General features: G+C 38.4%; 2 protein-coding genes across 6 annotated transcripts; both read left to right on the top strand.

Moving 5' to 3' along the window:
- The first annotated feature begins 1,376 nt into the window (after positions 1–1,376).
- Positions 1,377–9,527, top strand: LOC136283568 (cholinesterase-like). 3 transcript variants are annotated; one of them, XM_066172612.1, is made up of 12 exons: positions 1,377–1,456; positions 1,699–1,789; positions 3,050–3,082; positions 3,675–4,016; positions 4,356–4,685; positions 5,049–5,101; positions 5,287–5,539; positions 5,711–5,961; positions 6,196–6,918; positions 7,196–7,419; positions 7,604–7,838; positions 9,298–9,527. In XM_066172612.1, the coding sequence occupies exons 2-11, from the start codon at positions 1,750–1,752 to the stop codon at positions 7,797–7,799; spliced, it is 2,445 nt and encodes an 814-aa protein (XP_066028709.1). In that variant the 5' UTR covers positions 1,377–1,456; positions 1,699–1,749; the 3' UTR covers positions 7,800–7,838; positions 9,298–9,527. The 3 variants fall into 3 exon arrangements, with proteins under 3 accessions (XP_066028709.1, XP_066028707.1, XP_066028708.1); XM_066172610.1 differs by lacking the exon at positions 9,298–9,527 and adding an exon at positions 7,920–8,698; XM_066172611.1 differs by lacking the exon at positions 9,298–9,527 and adding an exon at positions 7,920–8,698 and having other exon boundaries at positions 1,382–1,456; positions 1,702–1,789.
- Positions 9,528–11,593: 2,066 nt separating this feature from the next.
- Positions 11,594–19,432, top strand: LOC136283569 (cholinesterase-like). 3 transcript variants are annotated; one of them, XM_066172615.1, is made up of 12 exons: positions 11,594–11,691; positions 11,984–12,071; positions 13,377–13,409; positions 14,031–14,366; positions 14,704–15,033; positions 15,399–15,451; positions 15,636–15,888; positions 16,047–16,297; positions 16,531–17,253; positions 17,531–17,754; positions 17,939–18,173; positions 18,255–19,432. In XM_066172615.1, exons 2-11 carry the CDS (start codon positions 12,032–12,034, stop codon positions 18,132–18,134), a joined length of 2,439 nt encoding a protein of 812 aa, XP_066028712.1. In that variant the 5' UTR covers positions 11,594–11,691; positions 11,984–12,031; the 3' UTR covers positions 18,135–18,173; positions 18,255–19,432. The 3 variants fall into 3 exon arrangements, with proteins under 3 accessions (XP_066028712.1, XP_066028711.1, XP_066028713.1); XM_066172614.1 differs by having other exon boundaries at positions 17,939–19,432; XM_066172616.1 differs by lacking the exon at positions 13,377–13,409 and having other exon boundaries at positions 17,939–19,432.
- The last annotated feature ends 369 nt before the right edge of the window (positions 19,433–19,801 follow it).

The raw sequence follows: 19,801 nt of genomic DNA, 5'->3' as shown, positions 1-19,801 counted from the left end.
GGGCAATAAACAACTAGAGGTCTAGCGTCACATTCGTGCCCGATAAGCAGTTCTTTGTAGAATCATTAGCTTTTCCTGTTCAAACACATGAAAGTTATGATCGTAATTCAAACACAGTATTGCACCACGCACCTTCTTGCAAGAGGAAGACTCGACTCTTCCGATTTGCCTATCTTGAATTGATAACCGGAAGAGGTAATAAAGTTGTATTGTATTCATAACCTCTGTTACTCGTGCATGGTAATTTGGATGATAAATCACAGCCAGTCAACTATCTCTAAACGAACACCCTCAGGAATTGGAAAAAGTTTCCACTACTAGAACTGTCCGCCTACTAAAATTATTCCCGTGAGTGGAAAGCAAAGAAAAGTAGTGTGGATGTTGGCTAATGTCAAACTAACCGCCGGCCAGCTTGCTCTCCCGAGGATAAACAGAGATTCGACAAAAGCGATCCTAATTGTTCCGTTGCTCTGTCGAAGTTCATTTTTTTTGGTTGCACAAATTGTTTTGCTAAGAATCAGTTATTATCTATGGGTGTCCGAGAAAGCGTAAGCAAAATAAAATCCAATTTTCAATTTCAAGTGTCCACGTCCGCTTATGAGAGAGTGTCCACTTACGGGGATGCCATTCAATAACGATGTAAACACAGAATTTGACTGGAAAGCAAAAAGGTCATGGGAATTGGTGTCCTTGAATAGAAAGCTCCGCTTACGATAGTATCCGTTTGCGGAAAGTTGACAGTATAAATAAGGCGGTTTTGTTCTGGGGTCATGATTTTGAGCATTTTCAGTTTGTGTGTACATGTGTTTAAATCATTTTTACTAAGTATTTGTATCTTAAGTACACTTTTTGAAACGTTTTATCATTGTCAAATTAGATCAAACATCGCTCAGTAAACATGACAGGAACAGCTAAGGATAATGTGATCTCTTAACGCAGCTAAGAACCATCCCGCGATTTCCTTTTTCCTTTAGCACATTTCCGTTTCTTTTCCGTACCACTGAGCAAGCACAAGACACGAAATACAGGTAACCTTAATAAAACTCGCTTAGAATAGTTTCTAAGGCCTGAGGATATTTTTTTTATAAGTGGAACCGTTCGTTATTGAAAGATGTAAATCGACTCGCTGGCCAGACAAGATATTTTGCGCCAATATTAAAAGCTGGAAAGTTGTCGTTTGAGTGCTTCTGGGAAACAGTTTCGGGTGTGGCAGGGTACGGATTAATGATGTTCCTTCCGCTGCATTGAAAAGCGAAAATTGAAAGGCTATTTTTACTATTATTACACTATTATCTCATATCATGCTCATGCGCAAATGAACAATTAGATTGTTATAAAGTCTCGCTTTGAAAAGGTGAGACACATTCGTCCTCACACTACTCACGAGCACTTCTTTCATCACTGAGGTAGATCAGATTATCTCTGAAGTTGCCGAGGAAAAGGCAACCTACGAGAAGTAAGTGGTTGTATTATAAAGCTTGGTAAATATTTGTTCAGTGTGTTTATGTTAACCAATCAATTAGCTGAAAATCTCCGATCTATGATTGTTGCAACGTGTACCAGGGCACAGCTGAAAGACGATGTCAGGAAACAATTAATGCTGACCAACGAAAGAAACAGCTTGTCTTTAAATATTGAACCAGATCACAAATACTAACGACAGATTAGATGATAAGCAATTTTACATTTTCCCTCCAGCAGACAGGAGTTCACTAAACTTCAAGCGAAACTCCCTGAGTGAATCAAAACATGTCTTCCTTCACTGCTCTGTTGATTTTGCTTACCCTAGGTGAGTTGAAAGAATATGAACTGTTTTTTTTAAATGCTTCGGCACTCAAATGAGACCATATTGATTAAATAATGAGGGTCATTGATGCTTTATAATATGTCTGTGTCTCTTGTACAGTGGCGTGCGCTCATTTCATCTTTTTGGGTGGTGAATCTCACTTTTCAAAATGTGCTCACAAAGTGAAAAATAATAACAGTCGAAGCCACATTTTCAAATAACAATGAAGGGGGAGCTCAGAAAAATTTATAAAGAGTTCAGATTTTTCTAATAACTATACATGAACATGAAAAAAAAAATACTGCAAAAAGATCTTTAAACTTGTATTAGTCTTTTTCGAAAATTATGTATTCAAATTTCACTCTTTCTGATTCCTTTGTCCTTTTCGGTAAAATTCCCATAAAATTGCGAGTTGTTTGGCAAGAACGTTTTGCGTGACTGAGCCCACAAGTCACCCACATCAGGCTTTTTTTATTACACGGATTCAAAAAATTTTAACTTTTGGTGGATCAACGTAAGTGAAACTGTTTGTAGGAAACAAATATAACATATAAACGAATGTGCCTCCTTTCCTGGGGAAAATAACCTGTGATGTTCATAGGGGTTTTACGAAATCACAGGAAGAAATCTACAGATCAATGAACACGACTATCAATCAGTTCATACGTGATGACTTTTGTAGCTTAATAATATAATTTGTTTACATTGCTGCTTAATTCGAGGATCAGCATTCTCACTAAGTCTTACGATATCGAAAACATCTTCTTTAGCTCAAATTATTCTTACATTAAACTTCAAATTGATAAAAGTCCTAACAAAGCGAAACCGAAGCATATATTCGAATCTTGCCAACACAAGCCGTTAGATCGAGTATTTCTTTCTCGTCGACCAACAAAGAAATGCTTTGATTGTGAGCATTTCATGATTCTCAGCTACGAAATCTTAGACTCAAATGATTTTGAAAAATTGTAGAGGGGCTTCTAAATTCCCCAGCTTTGATTGTGAACGAGTCATTTCCTAAGTCACTTTCTGCATAGTAAGCACTTTCACTTTAGCAACTTCCTTTAGTTAAAACCAGCCAATGAAATGGATACATGCAACTGTGATAATATTCCTCATTTCAGTATTTCGGTTTCCACAAATCCCGGGAGTCCTCGAGTATCTGTCCAGTTTTTCCGTTCAGTTATTATCTCTTCCCTTACGTGTGTAATTTGATATGAAAATAATAAATTGAGACTTACGCAGATAAACTTCTTTTTACAGGTCAACTACAGGGCTTTGTGTTTACTGTCCAAGGTTAGAGCACTACTGATTTGTTAACGCATCGTCACTCAACAAGAGAAAACAATACAAGGGAAATTCCCGATTTGATTAAAAAAAACTATTTTGACTGCATTGTGCTCCACAATATAGGACGTCATGCATCAATAAACCAATGATAAGTTGACAAAATTTGATAAGACTCGGACTATCGAATAAATTGACCCTAAGCTCAGAATTTCACGGTGAAAGGTAAACTTTTCAGGTATGACAAATAAAATGAAATTTTGAATGTACTATCTCCTTTCGTGTTGCAAATGAGTCCCAGAAAAAGCCTTCCATCCTTACCTACTTAGGGCTTTTCCTGCAGTCAGTGATGTTCGTTTGTATATAATTTGCCTCAAAACTAAAATTCAAACTCTAAACGGGAAGAAGCGATTAACAACAGGGACAACAGGTTTATTGTGGTTTAAAATGTACACTTTTATTTATAATAAACTTGGTCGGCCGATGGAAGCTTTTTTTACACCAGAGACAACCACCTCTCAGTAACAAAAAAATTTTAGAGTGCCCCTTGGAAAGAATAGAGATCAACGTGAATTTAACAAGTTTGATCATTTTTCTTTAGGTAAAATACCGGAAAAGCATATGTGTCCCAACGAGACGTTACGTCTGGAATGTAGAGAACTGAAATCTTCGAATGAATACATCAAATGGAAAGTTTGGGATTCTAACAGCTTGAAATTTATTGAGATTGCTTATTGTAACAATTCCCAGAAATGTACTCTTCTGAGTCATTCACAGGAGTTTGACGGAATAGTTGTTAAAGGAGTATCCAAAGAAAGTCTCATCATAAAACGGTCAACACGAGAGGCAAAGAAGAGAAACGTGACCTTTACATGCGAGGTCGAATATGGAAGTCGAACCACTAATAACCCAGTTGTGATTGATCTTCAAGTTTCCACCAAATGTAAGTCTTTTTTTCATTTATCTCCGTGCGCTAGAGCAACTAATTCGATCAGGTACCATTTTATCTAGTGGTAGCATACTGGTCATGCCTGCTGAATGAATGAACGTTGGCGGACAGCAATCGAAAAAGGGACGTCTTCAATAAGCAAAACAAGCCCTAAGAGACGAAAATGATAAGTACATTACTCCACAGTCTTCGAAGGATATGATAAAGAATGTATCTCCACCCGAGCGTGATAGCAAGGACAGGAATGGCTTTTAGATTTCCCTTATAATCATCCAGCTTCCAGTCTGTCGTTTGTCTGCAAAACGACTTTATTTACCAATCTTTTCATTCCAGGTATCTGGGCCCAAGAAGGAAGCGATGTGAACCTGACTCACCACTTAATCAACATGGTGCAGCCATGGAAAAAAGTAAAGGACCTTTTTATCAGAAGTATGCCAAATCCAAAGAAAAAAATTGCGTATTGCACAAGTACGAAATGCAAAGTACTAGATCATAGCTGGCCTGGGTTTCAAGACAGATTTATTCTGAATAGTAATGCCGTGATGCTTAAAGGAATAAAAGGAGGAGATGATGGCCTTGAAATGAAAATTGCGATTCACTGGAGCAGTGACCGGCGAGAGCAATTCACGCTCAAGATTCGCCTGAGAGAAGAAATACCCGAAGGTTAGATATTAGGACTGTTAGCGAATCTTATGAAAAGCTCTAACTTCCTTTAATTCAGCCATGAACTCATTAAGGACATTGCTTCAGTGTAAAAATGGTATATAGTAGGTAAATATGAACAGATATCACGCAAGAGACGCGGAAAATTGACCTGGAAGACATGAGTGTTTATTTCAGAAACCGTGCTCTACATATATAGCAAATTGTGTATGAACAACGTACTGAACTTGGGTATGTCAAAATATTTTCATTGATGGGTTTGAACGAATGGCACTCGGGATGATATGCTTGAAACGTTCCACAGGTGGCGCTGGTTAAGGAGAAGGGAGTTATTCACTCAGGACTTTTTTTTTTTTGCTTCAGGGACAAATCGCATCAAGTCTAACTCTAATCAAACTTTCACAGATTCAGAACTGGTGAGTTTTTTCTGGATTCAGGCTTCAATGGATTGACCTTTTTTTATTAAATTCGTCGTGTGCCTGATTTGAAACTTGTTATTTAATCAACACAACATCCGGATCATCATTAGTAGCTTTCTTCATATGTTCGTCGTCTCTCAATAACACCATTCAGAATGTATCTCTTTAATCCTCGTTTGCAGGTTAGAGGCTTTGAAAACTCAACCGTCGTGCAGATAGAGTCTGGAAAAATTGTCGGCAAGATTGAAAGCCTCCCATTTGGCAAATCAGTCCTTACTTATCTTGGGATCCCATTTGCCGAGCCTCCTGTGAATGAATCGAGGTTTGCTGCTCCAAACCAGGCCAAACCATGGACAGGGATCAGACAAGCGACAGACTACAAAGCTGCGTGCCCTCAGCCAGATTTTCCAATACCTAATGTCAGAGTTGGAGAAAGTAAGGCATGACGCTTTCATATAAAATAATATGTATAGCAACAGAGCAAAAAACATTTCCAGTTCTACCAAGGGAAATTAGATCAATTGAAAGCGTTCTACGATTTTTGATTAACATATATTTGTTCGAAGTTACTGTTAACTCTTGCTTAAACACTTCCCTTTCTCATAGTGGACGAAGATTGCCTTTACCTAAATGTTTTTTTACCGGCATCCACTTCAAAAGCCCGCGACAGGAAAGCAGTCATGGTTTGGATTCAAGGCCACAACTTCACATTCGGTTCCTCGGCTCATTATCCGGCCCATATCTTGGCTTCATTGAACGACGTGATCGTGGTAACTTTTAACTACAGGCTTGGAATATTAGGATTCCTGAACATCCCTGGCACGGACTTAAAGGGAAATTATGGAATGCAAGATCAGGTATACGGATCTAACCGTGCGGTAACGCATTGTAAAAATGTATTGTAAAGAAGACAGTGTTATCATACAAAACACAATAGCAATTAAATTACAAACTATATACACAAAAAATAAAGAATTAAACTTGACTCTCTTTTTTCTTCGTCAAAAACTTCAAGATCCATTCTTCTTGAGTAAAACGTAGCTAACCAACGAACAAAAATATCTAAGAACTACTTTGTCTCACATCTGCAGGTGATGGTATTGCAATGGGTCAATAAAAACATTGCAAGTTTTGGTGGAGATCCCAACAAAGTGACCATATTTGGTGAGGGTGCTGGGGGAATTAGTGTCTCCCTTCATCTTATTTCTCCGTTATCGAAAGGATTGTTTCGAGGAGCCATAATTCAGAGCGGCTTTGCTACTTCACCTATACTTAGAGGTAATGGGGCAAGCACTCACACCTTGAAGGAATTGAAGAAAGTCGCTACATGCGGGCCAGACATGGAACTCACTCGTTGTTTACGGAGCAAAAGCCCGGCGGAAATTATTGATACTCAAACGAGGTTTTCATCGCTTTTCCCCACTGAGATATCAGCAGAAATTACCACGCCTGTTCCAGATGGAGAATTCCTTCCTGAATTTCCCCAGAAGCTTTTCAAAGAAAGACGATTTCCTGACAAAAGTGTTAACGTCATGATAGGGCTTACTTCACACGAAGGAGCTCTTGATTTGGTCCTAGAGGCGGGAAATCTCGCCCATGTCGACAGAAAGGAGTTTGAATTTACCATAAAACGTTCACTTGGTCTATGGCAAAACAGAGATCGACATAGAGTTATAGAAGAGCTGGTCAAGTATCGATACACAGACCATAATGATCCTAGCAACAAAACTGCCATCAGGGAAATGATGCTGGAGTTTGAAAGCGACTTTAAATATCTAGCGCCGGCAATATTTGAGGCCAGTGCTTTAGCGGAGGTAAAACAAACATAGCTCGATTAACTTAATTAAAACACGCAACTTGAGGTTGTTGTTCGTTTCTTGTGACTTTTTTACCAATTTGAAGATAAATTTAAAGAGACAAATGCTAAACTTAGGTGGTATGCATGTAATTGCATGTGCTTTGGATTTTAAAGAAATTCTTATCAACTCGCTCCAACTCTTTTTTATCAGTGAATAGTATCGTCCCTATGTCACAGCGCAAATTATAAGTAATTAATAATATGCTGTTTTTATTTTATATCTTGCATTTTAGACGAGAGAGAGAACCTACCTCTACGTATTTGAGCATCGTCCGGACTTTACGCAGTTCCCGGCATGGGCTGGGACAGTTCGCGGGATGGATGTCTCTTTTGTGTTCGGAGCACCATTTAAGAAGCTTTCCTCTTTAATCGACTATTTCACGCCCAGATTTTCCGAAATCGAAAAGGGATTCAGCCTATACATGATGAAACTGTGGACGGATTTTGCCAAATTTGGGTAAGAACTGATCAGAGTGTTCCTTAGTTTCCACTTCTTCCTTCAAAAATTTTGAATTTAGGGATCGGAATGGCGCCAACTTTTAGGAGAATCACGGCCTCTCTCGCCACGCGTCGCTTAGAATCAAACGGTCTTTTCTGCACACAGCATAGCTATTACTTAATAGGTTATTTTTCCTTTTCAGATCTCCTACTCCTCCCGGTTCTTCGAAAATCACATGGCGACAATTTACCAAAGACGAGCAGTTTTACGTAGCCCTCGACGTGAAACCGAGGCTGAAGCAACGCTTTAGAGCCAGCCAAGTAGCTTTTTGGAATGTCACAAGTAAGATTGGTAGAAGAGGACGCAAAGGAAAGACGACTCCCAGATCTTATTTGTAACTAATCCGATCCATTAAAGGAAAACTGATAACTGACATAGTAAGTGAAAAACGCTAACGTTAGTTTAAAGCAAATCGTTAATTGACAACTCAAAAAGAAATTCTTTTTTTTTAATTATAGATAACTCCACCGTGTATGCAATGTGTTTTCAGTTAAAGTGTGTCAAAGATTGATTATCAGAATAGTTGTGAGGGAAACAGACAGAGGGAAATAGTCTCGGACCGCCGAAATCTACATGCTTGGTCGAGTGCCACTTGTTGTAAGCCATGGTTATGGTTATCCTCATAAATTAAAACGAATTCACGCAGCTGCAGAAATGAACAAATAATAAAAAACTGTAAAAAATGTTTACGGGCGTGATTGGTAATCATCAGCCCAAGTTGAGCACCAATAGCAAAATGTACGCCTTGCCTTTGTAATTGAACATTACAATAAAATAGTTTACATGGCACGGTGGTCGAACTTTAGCGAGAGATCTGGGTTCGAGACCTGGTTGAGTAGTTGCGTTAATTTCTTCATCAAGACACTCAACATTCTCTACCCAGGAGTTAAAACCAGTACCGGCGAACTGTTAAGGTAATCAGACGAAACGCTGCGCGGTAAAAAGCGATGGAACAGCATTCAGGGGAAGTCGCTTCACATACTTCATGCACCGCACAAACTTGGCGTCAAAGTCGTCATTGCGTACGCTCCTATGTGGACTACTCAGTTCAATTTCTGGTTTAAAAAAATTAAACTTTTATGTTTTTATTCAATAACATGTTTGACCATTAGATATTTCATAACTCAAGTTTTTCACAATTTTGATCTGATGGTAACACGACTTTGTGTCGCCATATTCTGTCTGCATTCATATTCATGTTGCCTGATTTGTCAATCATTCAAAAAAAAAATAGTTTCCTACAATCGGTACGAGAGAAAACAATACAAGGGAAATTACCGATTTGACTGGAAAAAAAATTATTTTGACTGCATTGTGCTCTACAAAATAGGGCATCATCAAAATCACGGCGTAGTATTTTCAATGCCGTTTTACATCAATAACCCAACGATAAGTTGACGAAATAAGACTCGGACTATAGAATAAATTGACCCTGAGCTCAAAATTTCACGGTGAAAGGTACACTTTTCAGCTATGACAAATAAAATGCAATTTTTTGAATATACTATCTCCCTTTGTGCTGTAGATGAGTCCCAGAAGAAGCCTTCCATCCTTACCTACTTAGGGCTTTTCCTGCAGTCAGTGATGGTCGTTTGCATATAATTTGCCTCAAAACTAAAATTTAAATTCTAAACGGGAAAAAGCGATTAACAACAAGGACAACAGGTTTATTGTGATTTACAATGTATACTATTATTTATAGTAAGCTTGGATGGCCGACGAAAGCCTTTTTTACACCAGTGACTACAACCTCTCAGTACCAAAAAATTTTTAGAGTGCCCCTTAAAAAGAATAGAGATCAACGTGAATTTAACAAGTTTGATCATTTTTCTTTAGGTGAAATACCGTTGTCGAGAAGAGTACAGACAAAGCCGCTCGCGTCAACGTGTCACGCAATGGTCACACAGTGAAAGAATCTTGGATCAATATCAGTAGCTGGGAACAGACCCTTATGTAAAACTACCGTACAATTTTAACAAAACACCCCCTTATATAACTCGCCATTGTTACATAGCGACTATTCAGAGGTACAATTAAAAACCCCTGGATGTAAGATACGAATCTAAGACCCCTGGATGTAGCGACAGCATCACGATCGATGTGATCATCTGCGCGCCGACCCCTAGATGTAAGATTTTACGATCGCAATAAACATCTGGGCAAGGGTTTTTAATGAATATGATCAGAAAATCTCTTCTCTGATCTAAACCTAATCCTGAGGGAAAAAAGGCTAATTGATGTTTAAGCAAGCGACGTAGATAAGTTATTGCTGAGTAGTTCTTTTTATTTGCTTATTTTGTTTTCTGCTTCAACAGACAGTGTAACCTACGGTGGTGGAACAGTTTTAACCTCAAATCGAATGCTTGCGTTGATTTGCTTCTTGAGATTATCTTTATTTTGTGTATGAAACGAAAAAGGCAATACTTGGTATGGCGAAGAAACCTGGTTTTAGGTCCAAATCATGATCTTGAGGTATCCAAATCACTGGAATTTGTTTCCCTTTCAGCAGTCTGGTCCAGCCTCGTCCTTGACTTGAACTGAGTATAAAATTTAAATACAAAAAATAGCGGGTAAACTCAGAAATAAAGATTTGTCGTTGGGCAGTAAACAACTAGAGGTCTAGCGTCACATTCGTGCCCGATAAGTAGACTAACGTCGCTGCCTTGGCCAAAGATTATTTTCTTAAATAGTCTCTCCATCGTTCAGATGGACTATGAGCACTCGAGTAACGCTTTTATTAATTTTTTTGATATTCTTGTTTTCTGAGTTACACTTTAACAGGTAGAGCGTTCTTTGAATCTTTACAAAAATGGCTTCTTGTTTAAGGTTCTTTGTAGAATCTTTAGCTTTTCCTGTTCAAACACATGAAAGTTATGATCGTAATTCAAACACAGTATTGCACCACGCACCTTATTTCAAGAGTAAGACTCGGCTCCTTCGATTTGCCTATCTTGAATTGATAACCGGAAGAGGTAATAAAGTTGTATTGTATCCATAACTTCTGTTACTCGTGCATGGTAATTTGGATGATAAATCACAGCCAGTCAACTATCTCTAAACGAATACCCTCAGGAATTGGAAAAACTTTTCATTACTAGAACTTTCCGCCTACTAAAATTATTCCCATGAGTGGAAAGCAAAGAAAAGTAGTGTGTATGTTGGCTAATGTCAAAAAACCAACGGCCATCTTGCTCTCCCGCGGATAAACAGAGATTCGACAAAAGCGATCTTAACTGTTCCGTTGCTCTGTCAAAGTTCATTTTTTTTGGTTGCACAAATTGTTTTGCTAAGAATCAGTTATTTATGGGTGTCCGAGAAAGCGTAGGCAAAATATAATCCACTTTTCAATTTCAAATGTCCACATCCGCTTACGAGGGAGTGTCCACTTACGGGGATGCCATTCAATAACGGTGTAAACACAGAATTTGACTGGAAGGCAAAAAGGTCATGGAAATTGGTGTCCTTGAATAGAACTCTCCGCTTACGATAGTATCCGTTTGTGGAAAGTTGACAGTATAAATAAGGCGGTTTTGTTCTGGGGTCATGATTTTGAGCATTTTCGGTTTGTGTGTACAAGTGTTTAAATCATTTTTACTAAGTATTTGTATCTTAAGTACACTTTTTAAAACTTTTTATCATCGTCAAACTAGATCAAACATCGCTCAGTGAACATAACAGGAACAGCTAAGGATAATGTGATCTCTTAACGCAGCTAAGAACCATCCCGCGATTTCCTTTTTCCTTTAGCACATTTCCGTTTCTGCTCTTGTACCACTGAGTAAGCACAAGACACGAAATACAGGTAACCTTATTAAAACTAGCTTAGAATAGCTTCTAAGGCCTGAGGATATTTTTTTTATAGGTGGAGCTGTTCGTTATCGAAATATGTAAATTAACTCGCAGGCCAGACAAGATATTTTGCGCCAATATTAAAAGCTGGAAAGTTGTCATTTGAGCGCTTCTGGGAAACAGTTTCGGGTGTGGCAGGATACTGATTAATGATGTTCCTTCCGCTGCATTGAAAAGCGAAAATTGAAAGGCTATTTTTACCATTATTACACTTTCGGCTCATATCATGCTCATGCGCAAATGAAAACAATTAGATTGTTATAGTCTCGCTTTGGAAAGGTAAGACAGATTCGTCCTCACACCACTCACAAGCAGTTCCTTCATCATTGAGGTAGATCAGATTACCTCTGAAGTTGCCGAGGAAAAGGCTATCTACGAGAAGTAAGTGGTTGTATTATAAAGCTTGCTAAATATTTATTTATTTGCTCCCGTTAGGAAATCCTGTGCTGACCGCAAGGAAACTATAAGTGTGTTTATGTTAACTAATCAATTAGCTGAAAATCTACGATCTATTATTGTTGCAACGTGTATCAGGGCACAGCTGAAGGACGATGTCAGGACACAAGTAATGCTGACCAACGAAAGAAACAGCTTGTCTTTAAATATTGAACCAGATCACAAATAATAACGACAGATTAAATGATAAGGCGATTTTACATTTTCCCTCCAACAGACAGGTGTTCACTAAACTTCAAGCGAAACTTCTTGCGTGAATCAAAACATGTCTTCCTTCACTGCTTTGTTGATTTTGCTTACCCTAGGTGAGTTGAAAGAATATGAATTGTTTTTTAAATGCTTCGGCACTCAAATGAGACCGTATTGATTAAATAAGGAGAGTCATTGATGCTTTTTCCGTCACAATATGTCTGTGTCTCTTGTGCAGTGGCGTGCGCTCATTTAGACTGAGTTAAGGTGAGTCTTTTAATTGCTCATCATCCCAGTCATCTTTTTGAGTGGTGAATCTCACTTTTCAAAATGTGCTCACAAAGTGAAAAATAATAACAGTCGAAGCCATGTTTTCAAATAACAATGAAGGGAGAGCTCAGAAAAGTTTATAAAGATTTCAGACTTTTCTAATAACTATACATAAACAGGAAAAAAAAGTTGAAAAGATCTTTCAATTTGTATTAGTCTTTTTCGAAAATTATGTATTCAAATTTCATTCTTTCTGATTCCTTTGTCCTTTTCGGTAAAATTCCCTTAAAATGCTAGTTGTTTGGCAAGAACGTTTTGCGCGACTGAGCCCACAAGTCACCCACATCAGGCTTTTTTTATTGCACGGATTCAAAAAATTTTAACCTTTGGTGGATCAATGTAAGTGAAACTGTTTGTAGGAAAAAAAAAATATTACATGTAAACGAATGTGCCTCCTTTCCTGGGGGAAAAAACCTGTGATGTTCATAGGGGTTTTACGAAATCACAGGAAGAAATCTACAGATCAATGAACACGACTATCAATCAGTTCATACGTGATGACTTTTGTAGCTTAATAATCTAATTTTTTACATCGCTGCTTAATTCGAGGATCAGCATTCTCACTAAGTCTTACGATATTGAAAACATCTTCATTAGCTCAAATTCTTCTTACATTAAACTTGAAATTGATAAAAGTCTTGACAAAGCGAAACCGAAGCATATATTCGAATCTCGCCAACACAAGCCGTTAGATCGAGTATTTCTTTCTCGTCGACCAACAAAGAAATGCTTTGATTGTGAGCATTTCATGATTCTCAGCTACGAAATCTTAGACTCAAATGATTTTGAAAAATTGTAGAGGGGCCTCTAAATTCCCCAGCTTTGATTGTGAACGAGTCATTTCCTAAGTCACTTTCTGCATAGTAAGCACTTTCACTTTAGCAACTTCCTCTAGTTAAAACCAGCCAATGAAATGGATACATGCAACTGTGATAATATTCCTCATTTCAGTATTTTCGGTTTCCACAAATCCCGGGAGTCCTCGAGTATCTGTCCTGTTTTTCCGTTCAGTTATTATCTCTTCCCTTACGTGTGTAATTTAATATGAAAGTAATACATTGAGACTTACGCAGATAAACTTCCTTTTACAGGTCAACTGCAGGGCTTTGTGTTCACTGTCCAAGGTTAGAGCACTACTAATTTGCAAACGTGTCGTCACTCAACAAGAGAAAACAATACAAGGCAAATTCCCGATTTGACTGAAAAAAAACTATTTTGACTGCATTGTGCTCTACAAAATAGGAAGTCATCAAAATCACGGCGTTGTATTTTCAATGCCGTTTTGCATCAATAAACCAATGATAAGTTGACGAAATAAGACTCGGACTATCGAATAAATTGACCCTGAGCTCAAAATTTCACGGTGAAAGGTAAACTTTTCAGGTATGATAAGTAAAATGCAATTTTGAATATACTATCTCCCTTTGTGCTGTAAATGAGTCCCAGAAAAAGCCATCCATCCTTAACTACTTAGGGCTTTTCCTGCAGTCAGTGAAGTTTGTTTGTATATAATTTGCCTCAAAACTAAAATTCAAACTCTAAACGGGAAAAAGCGATTAACAACAGGGACAACAGGTTTATTGTGGTTTAAAATGTACACTTTTATTTATAATAAGCTTGGTCGGCCGATGGAAGCTTTTTTTACACCAGAGACAACCACCTCTCAGTACCAAAAAAATTTAGAGTGCCCCTAGGAAAGATTAGAGATCAACGTGAATTTAACAAGTTTGATCATTTTTCTTTAGGTGAAATACCAAAAAAGCATATGTGTCCCAACGAGACGTTACGTCTGGAATGTAGAGAACTGAAATCTTCAAATGAATACATCAAATGGAAAGTTAGGGATTCTAACAGCTTGAAAATGATTGATATTGCTTATTGCAACAATTCCCAGAAATGTACTCTTCTGAGTCATTCACAGGAGTTTGACGGAATAGTTGTTAAAGGAGTATCCAAAGAAAGTCTCATCATAAAACGGTCAACACGAGAGGCAAGGAAGAGAAACGTGATCTTTACATGCGAGGTCAATTATGGAAGTCGAACCACTAATAACCCAGTTGTGATTGATCTTTCTACCAAATGTAAGTCTTTTTCATTTATCCCCGTGCGCTAGAGCAACTAATTCGATCAGGTAACATTTTATCTAGTGGTAGCATACTGGTCATGCCTGCTGAATAAATGAACGTTGGCGGACAGCAATCGAAAAAAGGACGTCTTCAATACGCAAAACAAGCCCCAAGAGACAAAAATGATAAGTACATTACTCTACAGTCTACGAAGGATATGATAAAGAATGTATCTCCACCCGAGTGTGATAGCAAGGACAGGAATGGCTTTTAGATTTCCCTCATAATCATCCAGCTTCCAGTCTGTCGTTTGTCTGCAAAACGACTGTATTTACAAATCTTTTCATTCCAGGTATTTGGGCCCAAGAGGGAAGCGATGTGAACCTGACTCACCACTTAACGAAGATGGTGCGGGATTGGACCCAAGTAAAGGAACTTAATGTCAAAAGTATGCCACCTGCAAAGGAAGAAATTGCGTATTGCACAAGTGCGGAATGCAAAGTACTAGATCACAGCTGGCCGGGGTTTCGAGACAGATTTATTCTGAATAGTAATGCCGTGATGCTTAAAGGAATAAAAGGAGGAGATGATGGCCTTGAGATGAAAATTTTCATTTACTGGAAAAATCATACACTGCGGCACTTTACACTCAAGATTCGCCTGAGAGAAGAAATACCCAAAGGTGAGATGTTAGGATTGTTAGCGAATCTTATGAAAAGCTCTAACTTCCTTTAATTCAATCATGTACTCATTAAGGACATTGCTTCAGTGTAAAAATGGTATATAGTAGGTGAATATGAACAGATATCACACAAGAGACGCGGCAAATTGACCTGGAAGATGGGTGTTTATTTCAGAAACCGTGCTCGACATATATAGCAAATTGTGAATGAACAACGTACTGAACTTGGGTATAAATAAAACATTTTTCATTGATGGGTTTGAACGAATGGTACTCGGGATGATATATGATATGTTTGAAACGATCAACAGGTGGCGCTGTTTGAGAAGAAATGAGTTATTCACTCACTTTTTTTTTTGTTTCAGGGACAAATCGCATCAAGTCTAACTCTAATCAAACTTTCGTAGATTTAGAACTGGTGAGTTTTTCTGGATTCAGGCTTTAAAGGATTGACCTTTTTTTATTAAATTCATCGTGTGGCTGACTTGAAGCTTGTTATTTAGTCAACACAACAGTCGGATCATCACTAGTAGTTCTCTTCATATGTTCGTCTTCTCTCAGTAACACCATATAGAATCTATCTCTTTGATCCACGTTTGCAGGTTAGAGGCTTTGAAAACTCAACCGTCGTGCAGATAGAGTCTGGAAAAATTGTCGGTAAGATTGAAAGTCTCCCATTTGGCAAATCAGTTCTCTCATATCTTGGGATCCCATTTGCCGAGCCTCCTGTGAATGAATTGAGGTTTGCTGCTCCAAACCAGGCCAAACCATGGACAGGGATCAGACAAGCGACAGACTACAAAGCTGCGTGCCCTCAGCCAGATTTTCCAATACCTAATGTCACAGTTGGAGAAGGTAAGGCATGACGCTTTCATATAAAATAATATGTAGCAACAGAGCAAAAAAGACTTCCAGTGCTATCAAGGGAAATTAGATCAAATGTAAACGATCTACGATTCCTGATAAACATATATTTGTTCGAAGTGACTGTTATACATTTCCCTTTCTCATAGTGGACGAAGATTGCCTTTACCTAAATGTTTTTTTACCGGCATCCACTACAAAAGCCCGCGACAGGAAAGCAGTCATGGTTTGGATTCAAGGCCACAACTTCACATTCGGTTCCTCGGCTCATTATCCGGCCCATATCTTGGCTTCATTGAACGACGTGATCGTGGTAACTTTTAACTACAGGCTTGGAATATTAGGATTCCTGAACATCCCTGGCACGGACTTAAAGGGAAATTATGGAATGCAAGATCAGGTATACGGATCTAACCGTGCGGTAACGCATTGTAAAAATGTATTGTAAAGAAGACAGCATTATCATACAAAACACTTAGCAATTAAATTACAAACTATATACACAAAAAATAAAGAATTAAACTTGACTCTCTTTTTTCTTCGTCAAAAACTTCAAGATCCATTCTTCTTGAGTAAAACGTAGCTAACCAACGAACAAAAATATCTAAGAACTACTTTGTCTCACATCTGCAGGTGATGGTATTGCAATGGGTCAATAAAAACATTGCAAGTTTTGGTGGAGATCCCAACAAAGTGACCATATTTGGTGAGGGTGCTGGGGGAATTAGTGTCTCCCTTCATCTTATTTCTCCGTTGTCGAAAGGATTGTTTCAAGGAGCCATAATTCAGAGCGGCTTTGCCACGTCACCTATACTTAGAGGTAATGGGGCAAGCACTCACACCTTGAAGGAATTGAAGAAAGTCGCTACATGCGGGCCAGACATGGAACTCACTCGTTGTTTACGGAGCAAAAGCCCGGCGGAAATTATTGATACTCAAACGAGGTTTTCATCGCTTTTCCCCACTGAGATATCAGCAGAAATTACCACGCCTGTTCCAGATGGAGAATTCCTTCCTGAATTTCCCCAGAAGCTTTTCAAAGAAAGACGATTTCCTGACAAAAGTGTTAACGTCATGATAGGGCTTACTTCACACGAAGGAGCTCTTGATTTGGTCCTAGAGGCGGGAAATCTCGCCCATGTCGACAGAAAGGAGTTTGAATTTACCATAAAACGTTCACTTGGTCTATGGCAAAACAGAGATCGACATAGAGTTATAGAAGAGCTGGTCAAGTATCGATACACAGACCATAATGATCCAAGCAACAAAACTGCCATCAGGGAAATGATGCTGGAGTTTGAAAGCGACTTTAAATATCTAGCGCCGGCAATGTTTGAGGCCAGTGCTTTAGCGGAGGTAAAACAAACATAGCTCGATTGACTTAATTCAAACACGCAACTTGAGGTTGTTGTTCGTTTCTTGTGACTTTTTTACCAATTTGAAGATAAATTTATAGAGACAAATGCTAAACTTAGGTGGTATGCATGTAATTGCACGTGCTTTGGATTTTAAAGAAATTCTTACCAACTCGCTCCAACTCTTTTTTATCAGTGAATAGTAACGTCCCTATGTCAAAGCACAAATTATAAGTAATTAATAATATGCTGTTTTTATTTTATATCTTGCATTTTAGACGAGAGAGAGAACCCACCTCTACGTATTTGAGCATCGTCCGGACTTTACGCAGTTCCCGGCATGGGCTGGGACAGTTCGCGGGATGGATGTCTCTTTTGTGTTCGGAGCACCATTTAAGAAGCTTTCCTCTTTAATCGACTATTTCACGCCCAGATTTTCAGAAATCGAAAAGGGATTCAGCCTATACATGATGAAACTGTGGACGGATTTTGCCAAATTTGGGTAAGAACTGATTAGAGTGTTCCTTAGTTTCCACTTCTTCCTTCAAAAATTTTGAATTTAAGGATCGGAATGGGGCCAACTTCCAGGAGAATCACGGCCTCTCTCGCCACGCGTCGCTTAGAATCAAACGGTCTTTTCTGCACACAGCATAGCTATTACTTAATAGGTTATTTTTCCTTTTCAGATCTCCTACTCCTCCCGGTTCTTCGAAAATCACATGGCGACAATTTACCAAAGACGAGCAGTTTTACGTAGCCCTCGACGTGAAACCGAGGCTGAAGCAACGCTTTAGAGCCAGCCAAGTAGCTTTTTGGAATGTCACAAGTAAGATTGGTAGAAGAGGACGCAAAGGAAAGACGACTCCCAGATCTTATTTGTAACTAATCCGATCCATTAAAGGAAAACTGATAACTGACATAGTAAGTGAAAAACGCTAACGTTAGTTTAAAGCAAATTGTTAATTGACAACTCAAAAAGAAATTCTTTTTTTTTAATTATAGATAACTCCACCGTGTATACAATGTGTTTTCAGTTAAAGTGTGTCAAAGACTGATTATCAGAATAGTTTTGAGGGAAACAGACAGAGGGAAATAGTCTCGGACCGCCGAAATCTACATGCTCAGTCGAGTGCCACTTGTTATAAGCCAAAAAAAATGGTAAAGGAGTTCAATTTTCGCGAATAATAATAATTCCGTAGTTAGGAACTCATACTCCTGGCATACTCTCTCTCTTTCTCTTTTAATAATTTAGGTCAATTACATCTAATATCAAAATAATCTTAAATTTTTTGTTTTGTTACGAAACCCCTTTATAAAAAGAAACTGCATAAGGTGTCTTGAATAAAACATTAGTATGATTTGATGCACTGATGACGCGACAACTTATTTTGTCTATACGAATTATTGATTTTACCATGAAAGCACAATTCAATGTTCAATCTCTCATTAAGGTTTAAGGTTTTAAGGTTTTTTATTTCGTTTTGCCGGCTGACCACCGTCGAAAGCTTGAATAAAAACAATAATTAAAAGTGTCCAATTGATCAACAATTGCTTTTGACCCGGAAGACGTTGAGGTGCTTTAAAGGCTTTCCTGTAAGTATTATAAAGTTCAAATCGCTGAAAGATGATCTGGAGGAATGGCGATGATGATGTAAATGAAGATGTTAAATTTTAAGTCCGGTGATCTTTAAATGAAAGATAATGTTATTCAGAGATTGGCACAGACATGCTCGGAAGAAAAGAACTCCCAGTGCTTCCAATAGGGGTCGAACTTAGGATATAGATATTCCAATAGAGGTCGATCTTCCGGAAAATACTTCGTATGCTCTACCACTGAGCTGTAGGAGAATCGTGGCAAGTTAGGTCGTTTACCTAGGTCCAAGAAGACAACCTTCTTGAATACCGCTACGATAGGAATGTCGATACGTTATGCTTCTGCAAAACGACAACGTACTGATGAATAGTAATCGAAAGATCGTAAGATCGACGAGTTTGCCTGTGTCATTCGATGAATAACGTAATCCTTTAACAGGAATGTTAAAGACATGATTGCTCATACGCAGTCTTACAACGTTTCAGAGCACGTTCACAACACACTCACGCTGCGATACCGAGTAAAGGTTGATAATCGTGATCACCATAGTTAACCACGCAATGAAAAGATAGTTACTCAGATAAGATTCCACTGGTAAATAAAAGGTGACATACAAATGTATGCAGTTATTTGAGCAAGAACGGCCGCCTCCTGTGAAAGAAACTTTGATTGTAAATAAGCATTTCTACGTTATTTGTGGATGAACACTGAAGGAAATCTCTTTCGTTTAAAATTTTAAATTGAAACTTTTCTTTTCCTCCCCCCCCCCCCCTGGTATTATGTTTGTATTCACGCGCGGCGCGAGTGATTTCACAAAATAAGTCAATACGGCCAAAGAACTCTAACCTTGACATTTAAGACCGCCGTGGACATTGTCGCGTACTTTTGTTGTTTTTTCAACACTTTGGAGTTGTTTTTAAGCTGTTTTTCATACATATGTGTTAACTCTCTGTTT

Source organism: Pocillopora verrucosa, chromosome 9, assembly GCF_036669915.1.
Source record: "Pocillopora verrucosa isolate sample1 chromosome 9, ASM3666991v2, whole genome shotgun sequence".
In the NCBI taxonomy this organism is placed as follows: domain Eukaryota; kingdom Metazoa; phylum Cnidaria; class Anthozoa; order Scleractinia; family Pocilloporidae; genus Pocillopora; species Pocillopora verrucosa.
This window is presented reverse-complemented; position numbering and strand designations above follow the sequence as displayed.

What these genes read in the sequence shown, in the direction of transcription:
- LOC136283568 (XM_066172612.1), top strand. Translation starts at nt 1,750, where the DNA reads ATGTCTTCCTTCACTGCTCTGTTGATTTTGCTTACCCTAG. An exon ending in ATTATGGAATGCAAGATCAG is followed by an intron (nt 5,962 to 6,195) that starts GTATACGGATCT and finishes TCACATCTGCAG; the next exon opens with GTGATGGTATTGCAATGGGT. An exon ending in AGGCCAGTGCTTTAGCGGAG is followed by an intron (nt 6,919 to 7,195) that starts GTAAAACAAACA and finishes CTTGCATTTTAG; the next exon opens with ACGAGAGAGAGAACCTACCT.
- LOC136283569 (XM_066172615.1), top strand. Translation starts at nt 12,032, where the DNA reads ATGTCTTCCTTCACTGCTTTGTTGATTTTGCTTACCCTAG. An exon ending in GAGAGAAGAAATACCCAAAG is followed by an intron (nt 15,034 to 15,398) that starts GTGAGATGTTAG and finishes TTTTTGTTTCAG; the next exon opens with GGACAAATCGCATCAAGTCT. An exon ending in ATTATGGAATGCAAGATCAG is followed by an intron (nt 16,298 to 16,530) that starts GTATACGGATCT and finishes TCACATCTGCAG; the next exon opens with GTGATGGTATTGCAATGGGT.